The sequence below is a fragment of the Carassius carassius genome, chromosome 10, assembly GCF_963082965.1.
Source record: "Carassius carassius chromosome 10, fCarCar2.1, whole genome shotgun sequence".
NCBI classification, from domain to species: domain Eukaryota; kingdom Metazoa; phylum Chordata; class Actinopteri; order Cypriniformes; family Cyprinidae; genus Carassius; species Carassius carassius.
In genome coordinates this window covers 10,444,150-10,459,703 of record NC_081764.1, presented here as the reverse complement: position 1 = coordinate 10,459,703, position 15,554 = coordinate 10,444,150, and the positions used below count along the sequence as shown (strand labels likewise).

At 38.4% G+C, this 15,554-nt stretch overlaps 2 protein-coding genes across 2 annotated transcripts; both read left to right on the top strand.

Moving 5' to 3' along the window:
• Nucleotides 1–1,832: 1,832 nt before the first annotated feature.
• On the top strand, nt 1,833–6,109 carry LOC132151284 (serine protease 33-like). The gene is made up of 8 exons (XM_059559391.1): nt 1,833–2,131; nt 3,221–3,241; nt 3,330–3,492; nt 3,694–3,962; nt 4,045–4,190; nt 5,139–5,349; nt 5,435–5,548; nt 6,029–6,109. Exons 1-8 carry the CDS (start codon nt 2,083–2,085, stop codon nt 6,031–6,033), a joined length of 978 nt encoding a protein of 325 aa, XP_059415374.1. The 5' UTR covers nt 1,833–2,082; the 3' UTR covers nt 6,034–6,109.
• A 4,072-nt stretch (nt 6,110–10,181) lies between these two features.
• Nucleotides 10,182–12,153, top strand: LOC132151283 (G-protein coupled receptor 84-like). Its single transcript, XM_059559390.1, has one exon. The coding sequence runs from the start codon at nt 10,182–10,184 to the stop codon at nt 11,412–11,414; it is 1,233 nt and encodes a 410-aa protein (XP_059415373.1). The 3' UTR covers nt 11,415–12,153.
• The last annotated feature ends 3,401 nt before the right edge of the window (nt 12,154–15,554 follow it).

The following is a 15,554-nucleotide window of genomic DNA, read 5'->3' as shown; positions in this document are numbered from 1 at the left end:
AGATAGGATCCCTAAAGTTGCAAAGACTAAAGTCTTAAACCCAAAGAGATATTCTTTTATAAAAGTTAAGACTAGTCCAAGCCCTCCTAAATGACTTGTTTAAACGCCCCCACGTCTACGTCACTGTGTGGGAAGATTTAATGCTTACTCAAAGAAAGAAGATGTAACTTTTATTCCCGCTGCAGTATTGTTGCCGCCACCACCATGTTGTGGAGATGCTGTGTGTTTTGTTGTTGAAAGCAAAGCTACTTTGTTTGGCCTTCCAAAAAAGGACAAGACTAGAAATCAGTGGTTAAATTGTATTTACAAAAAATTTGTAAAGAATTGTGTGTGTGTGCAACGCATTTTACGGAGGACCGTTTCCTGAACCTGGGAGAGAAGACTACAATGTCGGCTGTTCTGACTCACAGTCTGTAAGTACGTTTTCATATTTAAAGAATTTACCACTGATGATTCAAACACGAGTTTCTCTGATTACAAATGCAGACATGGTTATATGTTTACTCTGCGTGATATGCAACGCAACGTGTAAAAAGACAGCTTAACTCATTATAATTCATAAATATGTCCCCACTGGATGCAACAAATGCCTCGTTTGTAATTTGTTTTATTGTTTTTGTCTCGCCATGCCGGGAGATGGCATCACAGTGTTAAGGGGCGTAACATTTCTAACACGCTTGAGGTATTTGGCCAATCACAAGGCACTGGAAAGCTGGCCAATCAGAGCACACCTCGCTTTTCAACGTGTTTCAGAAAGGTGGGGCATAGAGGAGAAACAATAATGTACAGCATAAACACATTTCATTACACCAAATACACCAAATAATGTTCTTTTTTAGCAATGTCATATGACCCCTTTAAATAAAGGCTGATTCACAAACAAGTAATTCTCTGTTTGATGTGTCCTATTTTTAGTGTTCTGGTCAGCTCTGAAGCCTTCAGATCCCTGATTAATGAGCAAATTTAAAGACAATTCAATGTTAGGCTGACAAAAGGCATATTCTAAGACCAGTTTTCAGGATTCTGTATTCTTCATTTTGCTGGATCTTGAGATCTGAGAGAGATGAGAGAGGTGAGAGAAGTGGAGCAGAACCTGAGAGCCAGCCTGATCACGTCTACACAGCCACTAAACAATCACAAAAAAACATAAAAGCGATCCCATTGTAAAGGCCAAACATAAAAGAGCAATATAAATCTAACACAAATATTCTTAAGCACACAATTGGTGTCCCTATGTTAAAGAAACATTGCAAGCTTTACAGCTTAAGTTTAATCTTTGGCTAACTTCAATAATCTTATTATAAATAATTCTGCCTTCAAGTAAAACTCCTAAAATGTAAAAAAAAAAAAAAAATCTAAACACACACACACTGATACACCTATCCTGTGTATGTCTTTTATTATGAGTAATTGTTGCTGCCATCTGACAATAAGTTGTCAAAAGTAACACACTGTCTGTGTCTTACTTTCTAAAGGGTTTCTAAAAGAAATGAAGCAAGCAGGAAAGAAAGTCAGACTAAAAGAAAAAAGGACTGAAAAAGGACATGTCATGCTTGACATTAAAATTCAATGTGAAACATTTAAGATTCAATTCCTTCTGCCATTCCATATTTTTCTTTATGTTTTTCAATGTAAATTAACTTGTAGGGCCAGTTTGAAATTCTGCTGAAAGTTCAAATACCACATGATATCAAATAAGTAAAAAAGCTAATCATTCACTATTTACTACAATGTAATATCTCTGTGACTTCTCTAACAATGACCTCATAGGAGTTTGTATTTATCATGACTGCTCAAATATACCTGCAATTAATTAACAATAAGTACAAACTCTGTAAAAATGTTCTCAGTGAAGTGATTGGCTATGTGCTTGACAGCTTTTCATACTAAAAAGAATATGAAGATTGAAAGAGAATGACAAAAATGGAGGAGGAGCATAAAGAGAAAAGAAGTGGGCAGGTGAGTGACGGATGAGAAGAGTAAACCGAGAAGCACAACTATATAAAAGGGACTGGAAGAGTCTCAGAGAACAAAATTACCTGCAGCATTCATTCTGCTAGCAAACAGAGGGACTGTGTGAAGATGTGGAGATTAACATGCGTCACAATGACCCTGCTCATATGTGCCAAAGGTAAGGTCTCATGATACATCTATTACGGTAAGGATAACCATGAACAAAGAAATAATACAAAGGGAACAAATGCTTTGTTAAAATAATATGACATGAAACTTGCAGTCCAGTATCATATGTTGATTCGTAGTGACTCATATTTAATGTTTTATGAAAAGAGCCGACTTGTAAGAATCATTTGTTCATCAATCAGACTAAACAGGTTGCTGTGTAATCAGATTCACAAATAAATTACTCTTAGGAGTCGGTTCTTGTACTTGCATTTACATTTAGTCATTTTGCACACGCTATTATCCAAAGCGACTTACAATCAGGAGATGCATAAAGTGATTATTCTTAAAGAGGCAAACAGACACAGAAAGTGCTTGTAATACCAAGTTTCAGACATTGTTCAAATAAGTACAAATCTAGAATTTTAGAAAGTAGTTTAGAAAGAGATGGGTTTTCAGGGATTGTCAGGGATTCAGCATTCTGGATAGGGCTGGGAAGATCATTCCACCAGCCAGGAATGGTGAACGAGAATGTTCTGGAAAGTGATTTTGAGCCTCTCTGTGAAGGTACCACGAGGCGTCGCTCACTAGCTAGTAGATTCGTAATAGTGAGTGGAAATAGAGGGGTGCTGAGTCTGTGGCTGTTCTATATGCAAGCATCAATGAAGCATGTGAAGAGCGCTGGTGCAAGAAACACTGTTGTGATGTCATGTCAAAAAATACACTACCAGTCAAAAGTTTGGAATAATTAAGATTTTTTATGTGTTTGAAAAAAGAGTGCTGGATTTATGGATTTTACAAAAAGTGAAAAATTTGAAATGTGAAATACTGTGAAATAAAATAATTTAAAATAACTTTTTTTATTTAAATATTATTAAATAACTGAAAAGTATTTTTAAATTATATCATGGAAAAGATGAATATTCAGCAACGACTACTAAATATATTCCAAACTTACCAAAAAGTTATGCCCACCAACTAAACTGTTAACTGAATCTACCATTATTAGTGCAATAATGCAATAATGTGTGCAGGGTCATTATAAAGAAAACATGAAGATAACATTTTTCTAATGTGCACTTTATTTCTTCCCTTGCAGGTTCACTTTCTCAGTTGATTGGTAAGAGCTCCTCTCATTCATATGTCAACATCAAGTCATATAGTAGAAATTCTAAAATACTGAATAATCTCTGATCTCTTTCTCATAGTTTGTGGACAAGCTCCTCTAAACACCCGTATTGTTGGTGGTGTGAACGCACCTGATGGGTCTTGGCCGTGGCAGGTCAGTCTGCAGCATTCTGGATATCACTTTTGTGGAGGCTCCCTCATCAACAACGAATGGGTGCTGACAGCAGCTCACTGTTTACCTGGGTAAGATTCACCTAAACACACATATGCAACAGCTTTGTTTTAATTGGGAAAAAGACTGAAAAGACATGTCATGCTTGACATTCAAATGCAATGTAAACCTTTGGCATTCAAAGACATTTAAGTCAATTTTACCAAATGCCAAAATACCAAATTATGTCAGATGACACTGCAAAATTGTTCACATTCTCTGACTGTATTTAGTGTCAGCACATCCAGTCTGCTTGTGTATTTGGGAAGGAGGACACAGCAGGGAGTCAATGCCAATGAGATCAGAAGAACCGTGAGAACGATAATCGTTCACCCCTCTTATAACAGCAACACAAACGACAATGACATTGCTCTGCTCCGGCTGTCCTCCACAGTCTCCTTTAATAACTACATTAGACCCGTGTGCCTGGCAGCCCAGAACAGCGTCTTCCCTTCTGGCACCAGCAGCTGGATCACAGGCTGGGGAGATATTCAATCTGGAGGTACAAACACATGCAAACCCATTAATTCATAATGCATTTACTCCTAAAATCATTCATTAATGATTGTGTTTTTGGTGTTCAGTGAGCCTTCCTTCTCCTGGGATTCTGCAGGAGACTATGATTCCAGTGGTCGACAATGTTCAATGTAATAATCTGATGGGTTCTGGATCTGTTACTAGCAACATGATGTGTGCTGGTTTAATACAGGGAGGCATAGACACCTGCCAGGTACAATGAACAAACAGAATATTGGCACACATCGAAGCATGTAAAGCTACCGTATAACATACTACAAGACCTATTGTAAATTGTTTGCATTCACATTGTCTATTGAGGATAAATACTATCTAAATGTGAGTTGACATCAATCAGTGAACCGTTCCTCTGTTACAAGCAATCATGTCTGTGTTTGGAGTGACTTGTACCCATACAAACATCACTGATCTTCACCAACTCCTCCAAAGCACACTTCATCTGCCAGCATCCACGATAAAAACACTCTGAGTACATTCATTTTGACATGTGTTAATTCAGAAATACAATGTTATAGTGATCTGTGCATTGAGAGCATAAATACTGTTTGTTTCCTCATCAATAATAACAAACACACACCTAAAGTATGATTCCTGTATGTCAGGATTACTTCTGTAATAGCCTTTAGCTTGATTACAATCATCATCCATCAAAACTTTACTAGCGCAACATTGCTTTGCTTTATCCAACCGAGAGCTGATGTTTGCTTTCAAATGCTCCTGCATATGAGCTGCTGTTCAGTCTGAATTTCACACAGTGAATTAGAAGTGAATTAGAAACAGCTTGACCTGCTCCTAAACAATCACAGAATATGCACAAGAGAGGTGGTGGTGCTGTTGTTTTTTATTTTTATTTTTTTTAATTAACCTATAAATCATACAATTTCTGAATTATAGAATATGTTGAAATGAATTACCTGTTATCTTGTGGCCCCCTGGAGAATCCCCTAGTGGGCCATGGCCGTCCGGTTAAGACACCTGCATTAGTTTACAGTTTTCAACATATAAAGCTTACCATTAACCAATTAACAGGTTTTTACATGAGCATTTTTTAGTCTTTTACTGTTAAAATTACTATCCTAATAATAATAATAATAATAATAATAAAAACCTCCTATCTCTCTTTTTCTGTCCCTCTCTATAGGGGGATTCTGGTGGTCCGATGGTGAGTAAGCAGTGTACAGTGTGGGTTCAGTCTGGTATCACTAGCTGGGGTTACGGCTGTGCCAGGCCCAACTCTCCTGGAGTTTACACCAGTGTGTCTCGATATCAGAGTTGGATCACAAACAACCTGGGACAAAACCTGCCTGGATTTGTCACCTTCAGTCCCTCAAACTCATGCTCTGCCAGCCTAAGTAAAACATTCTCTCAGACACCTACACAGCTTATACACAATTAACAGAGGATACTTGTTTGACTAATGCTGGTTTGTATGTGCAGCCTCAACCTCCTGTAGCGGGAGATGTAATGAGAAGTACAACAGTAACTTCCGCTGCAACTGCAATACTAACTGCATTTTAAACTGCTGCAAAGATTATAGACAGCTTTGTGCCTGTAAGTCCAAACACACTCATTTCAGTAATACTTACAGATGTTTAAAAATATAAATTTTTTTGTTGCATTAGAAACAAAATATCACATCATTTGGCGTCTGCAAACAAATTATGCTAGTCATTTTTCTTAGCTTGCTTCACTTTTTTGCTTTTAGCATTTTTTAAAATCATGTTTAATTGGATAGTCTCATTGTGAATGGATGTATAAAGTCAATGTTTTTAAAGTGTTACCAGTTCTTCATGAAATGTCTTACTTCAAAAGTGTTTCTTTAAAATCAATGCCACATGCTTTCACATTTTGGTACATAATGCAGATATACAAATATGCATACATTTTACATACCTAAATACGTAATTTTTAATTACTGCACACCATAAAATACATTAAACATATACTTTAAATTTCCAAAAATTATAGACCAAAATTAACTCTTTCTTGCTCATTCTCATGACTTATATTTTTGTTTTTGTGTCTCTGCAGTGTGAGGTGTCTCATAATTCCATGGATTATTTGATCACATGCTTAAAATCATGTCACTTGCACATAAATCAGATGATCTTTGGAGATTTTACTTCAGTACCACTTTGGATGAGTTGCGCAGTCAGGAATGAGCAACAGTCAAAGAACTGCTGCACTGACTTCACTCAGGGCTGTAAATGCATATTGTTTATGTTCAACATACTTGTATGTCTAACAGTGCTTACCTCACTCAATTAGTAGAATCCTCATCTCTTTTTGTTTCCTCTTTCAATTTCTAGCATGTCATTATTTAGTGTCAATTGTAGGCATGGGCAACTTTTTTCCTTTGTTTAAGCATTTGTCTTTTCTTATATAAAAAAAGGTGATATAATTACCTAATGTTTAAAATTGATTTGAACATTTATGAATATCTGCTGACAAATGAGTGGTTACTTCTTCAAAGGGGTCATGAACTGCCTTTTTTTTATTGTTTCTTAGTGTTCTCTGAGGTCCACATCAGGGGCGGACTTACCCATTAGTCAAAGGCCGAGGACTGCCTTTGGCCCCCTAAAATGTTTTTCATGGTGCACATTAATCGCAGACATGCTAACGGTTACTGTATATGATTATTATTATCATGAAAACTGACTGTGTGTCAGCGTTGAACGTGCTTCTTGTGTATCCTGCTTGTAGCAAATTAAAATATTATGAATCTGAAGCTGTAATTAAATATTGAGCAACAGTGCGTATTCTCGGTTTATTGTTTTAAATGCTTCTTACTCATTTATTAGAAGGAACCTAAAGAGAACGATACACAGTTACACAGTTTTTTGGTTGATATAATCTTTAGTTGTGTAAATGTATATTTAAACCCGATCTATGACCAGCAATAAATTTCTCCATCCCAATCATCCTTGTAATCATAATTTATTATCAACTCATCAAAAGTTATAGAACAGACAATAGGCTTACTTGGAAGCAAGTTGATACTGGAAGGGTTCCGCCCCACCCCACCCCACGTGCAAATGTGCAAAAATTTACATCGGAGTTAACTTGTAATTCAAAATAGCCAACAAAGGCCAGCTCCAAAAACAGCAGAGACAGAAAAAAACTTTCATTATTGTGCTATAACATTCAAAAACATTTTTAAAACCACCAACACTATTAATGGGCTAAATAATAATAATAACACATCAAATATCATAAATACAAAAATACACATTTCAATACATTTACAACACAATGAAAAGGACAGCACAATATAAAACAAATATACACTTCATATAGGCTATATCTCATACCTAGCTACGACGAACCATCATTGCCATCTACACAAAATATTTTTATACACCCGATTATACAAAATATCACACTTTTAAAAAGTATTACATTAAACATAACCAGTAAAACTTTTATTTACCTCAAAGAAGAATTCGCAGGCACCCGTGTGGCGAATGCGATCTAGTGATGGGACGATTGATACCAAAGCTCCGACGCTCCGATTCAGTTGTGTTGATTAATGTATCGAAATCACAATACCACGTGATTGATGACCGTTTGAAACTTCCAACGTCATGCAGTATTGGGAGTTCGAGACAGCTGGTTTGAAAAAAAAATCGGGGCTTCGCATGACTCTTGAGTTTTACTTTACATTGACTTGGTTGTGAGTGTGTGTGTGTGTGTTCACTTATATAAGATTCAGTACAATGGTTTAGAATAACATAACCTCCATACCAGACAGAAACTGAATGTCAGACCTCTATTGCACTTTATCATGCTCTAAAGCAGGGCTATTCAATTGGCGGCCCGCCAATCATCTTTATCCGTCTCGGGAGTCGTACACACGCCTTGAATTGTTTTGCTCTAATTAGTTGTTAGTACTGTCCACAAGGTGTCAACATGGCACGGGCCGTTGTTTCACAGCCGAAAAAGAAAAGGAATACACTCACGGAAAAGCGCTCATGTGACGGGATTATGAGATATCCACAACTTTGGTTTAAATTCATATAATGACCGTACTTGATTGTCAAATGGAGTTAGAAAGGCTGTGCGTTTAACTTTCCACATTCACTGCTGAGCCGCATCAGCAGACAAAAACGCAGCCAGTTATATGAAAATGATGCGGTTATTGCGAATAACATCGTAAACACGGCCTTAAGTGAATCCTAAATGATGGTAAAATCTCTTATCTGCCACGTGTGCATCAGGTTTAAAGAGATAGCGCTGCTTTTAAAGTGAAATCTGAAGTGTCATTGATGTAAATCAAAGAACAAAATAAAAAGGAGAACTCACTTCACTACTCTATAGTCGCTGATTAACTTTTGTAATGATAAAGATTAGTTAATATTATTTTTATAGTTTATCCTGTTAGCCAGCACCAGAACGCGGGCGTCCTGAACACCCCTTAAAAACTATCCCTATGGAAACGCTGTACATACCAGATTCGTAGTTATAACGAGTCATAAACACATCCACTGCTGTAAATCCCGGTTTAGTTAGAAAGGTAAGGGTCCGCTGAACGACATCTCATGGAGCACGTTTGGCCGAAGCAATAACGTTGTAATATGGATCTTAATTTCTTTGGTTACATTTCAGTTCTTCAGCGACAGAACTGTTTGTGTCCGTTATGGCTCTCAGCTCTGGGACTCCGAACAGCTCACCCAAAATAGCTTTGCCGCTACTCGCGTCAATTATTAATTATAATCACACACTTGTATATTTTATATTATTTATCAATATGTAAATACGTTGACCGGACTACGCATGACACGAGTTGACATAGATTCAAAACTTTTCTCAACCCATCCTCTGTTCCGCGATGTTTTTGTTACATTTGGTGAAAAAACCAAGTCTGACCACCAGATATCGCCTCGGCACAGTTTCTTGAAAGCCTCAACGCTGGAAATATATTTACCTTTATACATATATATATATATATATATATATATATATATATATATATATATATATATATATATATATATATATATATATATAAACCTGTTGATATGCAAGGAGCGTGAACTGAAATTATCAGTTCCACTCACTGATCTATCTATATTATAGATCAGGGGTTCCACTTGGTTTCACTTGCATGTCCGGAAAACTTAAAAACAGATATTCACGTATTCTCTGAAACCGAAAGCACCGGTGTTGTGTCCATTTTTGCCTAATCCTAACCCCACCCTTAATCCTAACCCCCTCCCCCACACCTAAAAATCTGGCGGGGGTCAGAATTGGGCACAAAACCGGCCCTGCTCACAGAGACCTCACATTTAATCAGATGTCTCAAGCACATAACATGTTGTGTTAAACCATCAGTACCAGTTATGAGACTAAAGGAGACAATGGAGTCGTGGCTGTAGGGTCTATCTGACAAAACAGAAAACTGAGACATATGAAAAAATTGTGCTAAAAACAAAAAAGAACAAAGTATAGGTATGTTTATAAAAACTTGAGGAAACCATAGTGGATGGATGCCACAGCTGTTGCAAGGTAAGCCACTGACGGAAAAAATATATCTAGATTTTTTTTTTCTTTTACTAATGAACTGTTGTTAGTTTTGTAGTGTTGTTAGTTTTCTATTGGCCTATAATATACCTCATGTCATTAATAATTGCTGGTGGAAATATTACCCCCAAATAAATGCAGGATAAAATGGCCTTGTGTTCATATGCTTATATTTAGCCAATGTGCTGATAGACAGTTTAAAGGGATAGTGGGGAAAATAAAGTAATTCTAAATGACTTTCTTTCTTCTGTGTAACATAAAAGAAGATATTTTGAAAAATGTATAGGTGTTTTGTCCATTCAATGGAAGAAAATGGTAACCAAAATTGTTTGGTTCATCAAAATATCATCTTTTGTGTTATAAAGGTTGTATAGCCATACAGGTTTGGAAGAACATGAGGGGGAGTAAATGATGACAGAATTTTTATTTTGGTGTAGAAATATCCCTTTAATTCCTTAAGAATTAAGCAAACTAAATCTATGATGGTAATCTATGTGGTATGTAGTGACCTTAGACTGTGGCATTCAGTTTCAGAAAGAAAAATGAAACCAAGCGGCTCTTAAAGTGACATGTAGACATAAAACATAATGCTTGAAAAAATACATAAAAAATGTGTGACATTGCATTGATTTTTGATTAATTTACTGTTTTGTGTCTCCTCAGGATGTGGAACAGCACTGATCCTTTGAAAAATGATACCTTTTCTTGTGCGTCCCCAACTGTAGAGGGCTACCGTTATTTTGGCGTCCTCTTGGGATCGGGTGTGACATTAGTAGGAACCATAGGGAATATTATGACGGTCCTCGCTTTTGCCACTGATGCCAGCCTGAGGACACGTTTCAATGTTCTCATAGTAAACCTTGCCCTCGCTGACCTTCTTTACTGCATGATGCTCCAACCGGTCATTGTTGACTCATACCTGCACTTGCACTGGAGAGGCGGAGCCACGTGGTGTCGGATGTTTGGATTCCTTCTATTCCTGTCCTACAGCGTGTCCATTATAACATTATGCCTCATCGCTATGAGCCGTTACTTGATTGTTGCACATCGCACTTCTCACTGTGCCCGTCTGATCCTGTCCCGCCGTGGAGTGGCAGTGCTCCTCATCTCATCCTGGCTACTGGGTATAGCCAGTTTCGCCCCACTTTGGCCCATCTATGTGTTTGCCCCGCAAGTGTGCACCTGCAGTTTTCACCGCAGTAAAGGGCGGCCTTACACCACTGTACTGCTTTACCTGTACTTCTCCTTGGGCTTGGGTTGTGTGGGCCTTTTCTACTTACTCATCTACCATAAGGTGTGTTTAGCTGCCAAGGCTTTTCTGAAGTACAGGCTCAGTCATCGCTCATCAAAACGCAAGTGGGCCGAAGCTGAAGCGGTGATGGATGACGGCGGAATCAGTGATGGAGCTTCAACAACTCTAAGCTGTGAGATCAGTAATGATGAAGCAGTAGAGGAGCAGAATAGGAACAAAGCAGAGGAGAAATCTGAGGGCCACACAACCAAAAAAAAAGAACCAAAAAACTCCATTCAAGATGCCCCAAAAGACATAGAAACGTCTTCTAAACCATCTCCGGTAACAATAAAGACCACTCCAGCTGCCGGCTCAAGAGAGGACAGTGAATTTAAGCATGTAACTCGAATGTGCTTTACAGTTTTCTTGTGTTTTGTAGTTTGCTTTGCACCATTTTTGTTGCTGAATGTCGCTGATAAGGCCAACCATGCGCCACAGGTCATTCATATGTTCTGTTCAAACCTTGCTTGGCTAAATAGTTGCATTAACCCTTTGCTGTATGCAGCCATGAACCGGCAGTTTAACCAGGCATACAAAGACCTACTGTACAAAGCTCTACATCTATTAACCTGGATATGGGGAACCCATCGGTTCAGAACAATTTAAGTGATAATTACATATGTTATCCGAGTCAATTCAATCTGAATATGACTGAAGGCTTCTGCTTTTTAAGTGGTCTTGCGCTATTGATATTCAGTGACCTCACATATCATGTATAAAGAAATATCGAGCTGCACTCCATTCATTCTGTGGAGAACATCACAGTTATCAGGTTTGTTTTTATTCATCTCCATCAGCTGCATATAAAGCACAATTAAAGCAATAGAACCAACTTTAACTCAAAACTGCACACCATATTTACATTTTATGTATTATGTACAGTTATATGTTCCATTCACTTTCTATATTGTCAAATAGCGTGTACTTCTTTATTTAGCTCATCTTTGACTATCATGGTCTGAAGGCATTTCTTTTTAAGCAGTGGGATTTTCCAGTTCTATCAAAGATCAGAAAGAAAACGTGTCATGCTTTTCACTGCAAAATGCACAAACTTTCTCAGTTTCATTTCCTAATTTTTCTGATTGCACATAGGCAGTAATTATGCGTGCCACCAAAGCAATTATTCATAATGACATTAAGAACATTAATTTGTAACCTTGTTTATTACCTCACACCGGAAACCACAAGAGTTTATTTAATTATCTTTTGCTTGCTGTAATGTTTCCATTATGATATATTTACGGTTTAAGATTGACCTCCACAATATGAAATAAGTTGTATGATTTTATTTATATTAAGGATTATTTGCACAATTCTTTGAAATTCAGGTGTACCTGTAACATGTATATTGTACATGTTACCAGTTTCTACTATTAAAATATTATATAAAATGATAACATGTATTATGATTTCTTTCTGAATTGCTCCTTTTGAAAGAAAGTAACTTAAAATATATAGTAAGCAAAAATACTATATTTAAACTATATGCACTTGCTTCTGGCATATGAGTTGTTGGGTCTAATTGAGATTAAGGTCTGAATATATCCAGATCCCCATTTTTATTAGCTATTTTAATGTGTTTTTATATTACCACCTCAAGTCAGCTTAGCTTTTTTTAGAGCCTGACACAAAACCACATTACTTTCTTTCCAGAAAGAAAGTTACTAAAAACCAGTTACTTTCTTTCAAAAGGAGCCATTCAGATAGAAATCAAATGGTGGCCAAATGGGTGCCCTAAGCAGGATTGTATTGTTGTGCCCCCTTCCTCAAATATTATTTAAAAAAAAAACAATAGGGGTCAAAATATAACTTTAATAAAATAAAAAGGTAAATAAATAAATTGTACTACAAATTACAATAGCAGCTCTCAACAGTTACTTATGGCTATGACTTCATTAGGCCTACAGTTGTCTAACTGATTTTATAGTTTCAAGCATTCAGAAATCATGCAAAAAAAATTAAGCCGTTTTACTACAATAAAATCATGGTTTATTTTTATAAGGGTTGTGATGTCCACATTTTTTTTTTTTTTTTCTTGAAGAAATTATAGAGGCTGTGTCATCTATAGCAAAAAGCTGTCCAAAAATTGAAGATAAAGTCAATATTTGAATTAAATGTTTGGCCAACAGGCTAAAAAAGGATTTGATTGTTCTTTAAGTGTAGCAAAAGCAATTACCAGGCCTTTGACTCCCTTTGCAGGCATTTGTAATTACATGTTATGTAAATAAATTGTTTATTTTGTATTAGCCTACATTATGTATTTTAACAGTGTTAACTAATCATTATTGTGTTGCAGGCCCCGCCTCCGGAGGCCCGTCAGACAGGATAAAACAGGATAAAATGAAAAGACAGGGAGAGTCATGTCTGCTCCTTCACAGCTCCTCTGTTGGTATGAGGAAGCATGCGACTCCCGGGCCAGAATATCAAAATAAGAGACTTCTTGTCTTTCTCTGTTTTCCAGGTTTCGGCGATCAAGGTGTCATCGTGGGAGCTTCCACAGGTAAGTCATTGACCAGTAGTAGTAGGTTCCGGTGCAGCGTTCTGGTTTTATTCTTGTCTCCATTCCCTGGATAAACTACATTGTTGAAAAGCTATGTGTCCTTAAGCTTCAAGGTGCCAAGCATGTGCCACACCCCTCTTGGCTTGTTAATTTACGATAAACCTCTAGCTCCACCCCCCTGATCTCAAGCCAATTAGGACACTATAAATTGCACCTGTGCCCACAGCACCTTCATTCTGGTGCACATGGATGCACTGTGCAGAGGACTGAGTTCTTTTTCCTTTGTTTATTTCCTGCGTGTGTGTATTTGACCATGTAAGTACTTTTGTTTGACACTTAACTATTATTCTGTATTTCTTAAGTTTGTCCTAAGTGTGTTTATTTTGCTGTATTTCCTGCTTGCGTATGTTATTTAGATATGTATTTGAGATTTATAGTATGAGTAGATGGCCTTCTGCATTGTTTAAATTACGTTATCTCCTGTGAATTCAATGTTATGTTTATTGTTAACCAAATCATTGTAATTCTGTCCTTTTTGTAGAGACCACACGCTCGCACACATACACCCCTGCATACACACCCATACCTAATGCCTGATTTTTGAAGGAAAATAAAGACCTTAACATCAGAGTGACTAGACTGGACCTGTTCTTATTGACAGCCCCATTGGGTTCAAGCTAGCTACCTAAGCATCCTCCTACTCCTTTTCATGGTCCTTCGAGCCGGAGCTCATTGATGATCAGTGGATATGTCTAGTCACTCCCTGCCCTCATTGTCTCCGCATGAGCGCCCACGTCGCCAGGCTCAGCTCCCCGCACGTTATGATGATTTCATCCTACAACATCATCAGCGGTCGCAACCTACAGCAGAAGCACCAGAACCACAACCGTTCCATCCTGCAGATATTCCTGGTACTGGTCCTCATTATCAACCCTGGAAAGAGGATGAGTCTGAGGAAGAGCCAGAGGAGTTGGAATTGCCCACGGAGGGAGACATTCAGGAGGACATTCCACAACCTCACTCGCCTGTCAGATCTGAGAGAGTGCAAACCCCTGATGTTGAGCACCCACATACCTCTCCAATAGCTCCCATTCCTGATGCTCAAACTGCACTCCTACAACAATTAGTAGAAGAATTAAGAAATCAGGGTAGACTAATCCAGCAGTGTATGCTTGGAAGCAGCACTCACTCCTCACGGTCTCGCTTGCCATCCCCTTGCCCTGATAATCTTAACCTTCAATCAGCAGCATCTCCACAAGCCCATACGGAGGACCATAGGCCCCCTTCTCTCCTACTTCAGCCACAGCTTCCATCTCCTTTGCCTCCTGTAAGTCGTGCCCCTCCTACCCAACCTATGCCACAGTCATTGCAGAGTACGCATCCTCTTGGCTGTGGTCAGTTTCCTGCCACTTGCCAAGGACCAGCCTACTATAACCCCATGTACCCAGCCTATACACTGCCAAACCAACCTTTGCCTGGTGTTTTGTCCTATTCTGTTCAGCCGGCATATCAGTCTCTCAATGTGCAGCCCCACCACCTGACATCGGCTGCCCCTTTAAACCAACTATTTCCTCCTAGTTGCCCCCTGCAGTTAAACCATAGGAGGGTAGAAGGTCCTTCTTTCCCTGATCTCACAAGGGAAGATGAATGTCAGTACATGATGTTAAAGATGGCCCTATCCAACTTGTTAGATCCAAGAGAATCAAAGCAATATAAATCCCACATCCTGTTGGATCATCTAAAGGTAGACCAGGCGAGGAGACTTGCTTTGGCTTATGTTTATGCCCCAGATCCTTACACAAGCTATACGAGCCCTAGATGAGCGTTATGGTCAACCAAGACAGCTTGCTTTGAAGGAGCTCCGGACCATCATGGAGATGCCTGTTATTCGTACAGGTGATGGTAAAGGCTTAGACCAATTTTCGCTTCGAGTGCAGGCATTAGTGGGCCTCCTTCAGTCCATGGGCCCTGAAGGTCTATCTGAGCTTACCTGTGGCTCACATGTTGAGCGTCTTTTAGAGAAGCTTCCCCATGAGCAGTTCTGCCAGTTTAAGAGATGGATATGTTTGAGTAGACCAGGTTCCCTTTCTTATAACCTCGTAGATTTTTCCAACTGGCTACAACAAGAAGCCCGCTGCCAGCCTAGGAGAGAAAGGACATTTCAGCCTGTCTACAGAGTTTCCCTACCCCAGAGGAAGCCAGAGATCTCCTTCATAGTCTGCGCACTACCCTCTCCTCTGGTGGCT

Bases quoted from the DNA above. Each gene is read 5' to 3' on its own strand.
- LOC132151284 (XM_059559391.1), top strand. From the start codon at position 2,083: ATGTGGAGATTAACATGCGTCACAATGACCCTGCTCATATGTGCCAAA. The intron at 2,132-3,220 runs GTAAGGTCTCAT...CTTCCCTTGCAG, and splicing joins CCTGCTCATATGTGCCAAAG to GTTCACTTTCTCAGTTGATT. The intron at 3,242-3,329 runs GTAAGAGCTCCT...TCTTTCTCATAG, and splicing joins TTCACTTTCTCAGTTGATTG to TTTGTGGACAAGCTCCTCTA.
- LOC132151283 (XM_059559390.1), top strand. From the start codon at position 10,182: ATGTGGAACAGCACTGATCCTTTGAAAAATGATACCTTTTCTTGTGCG.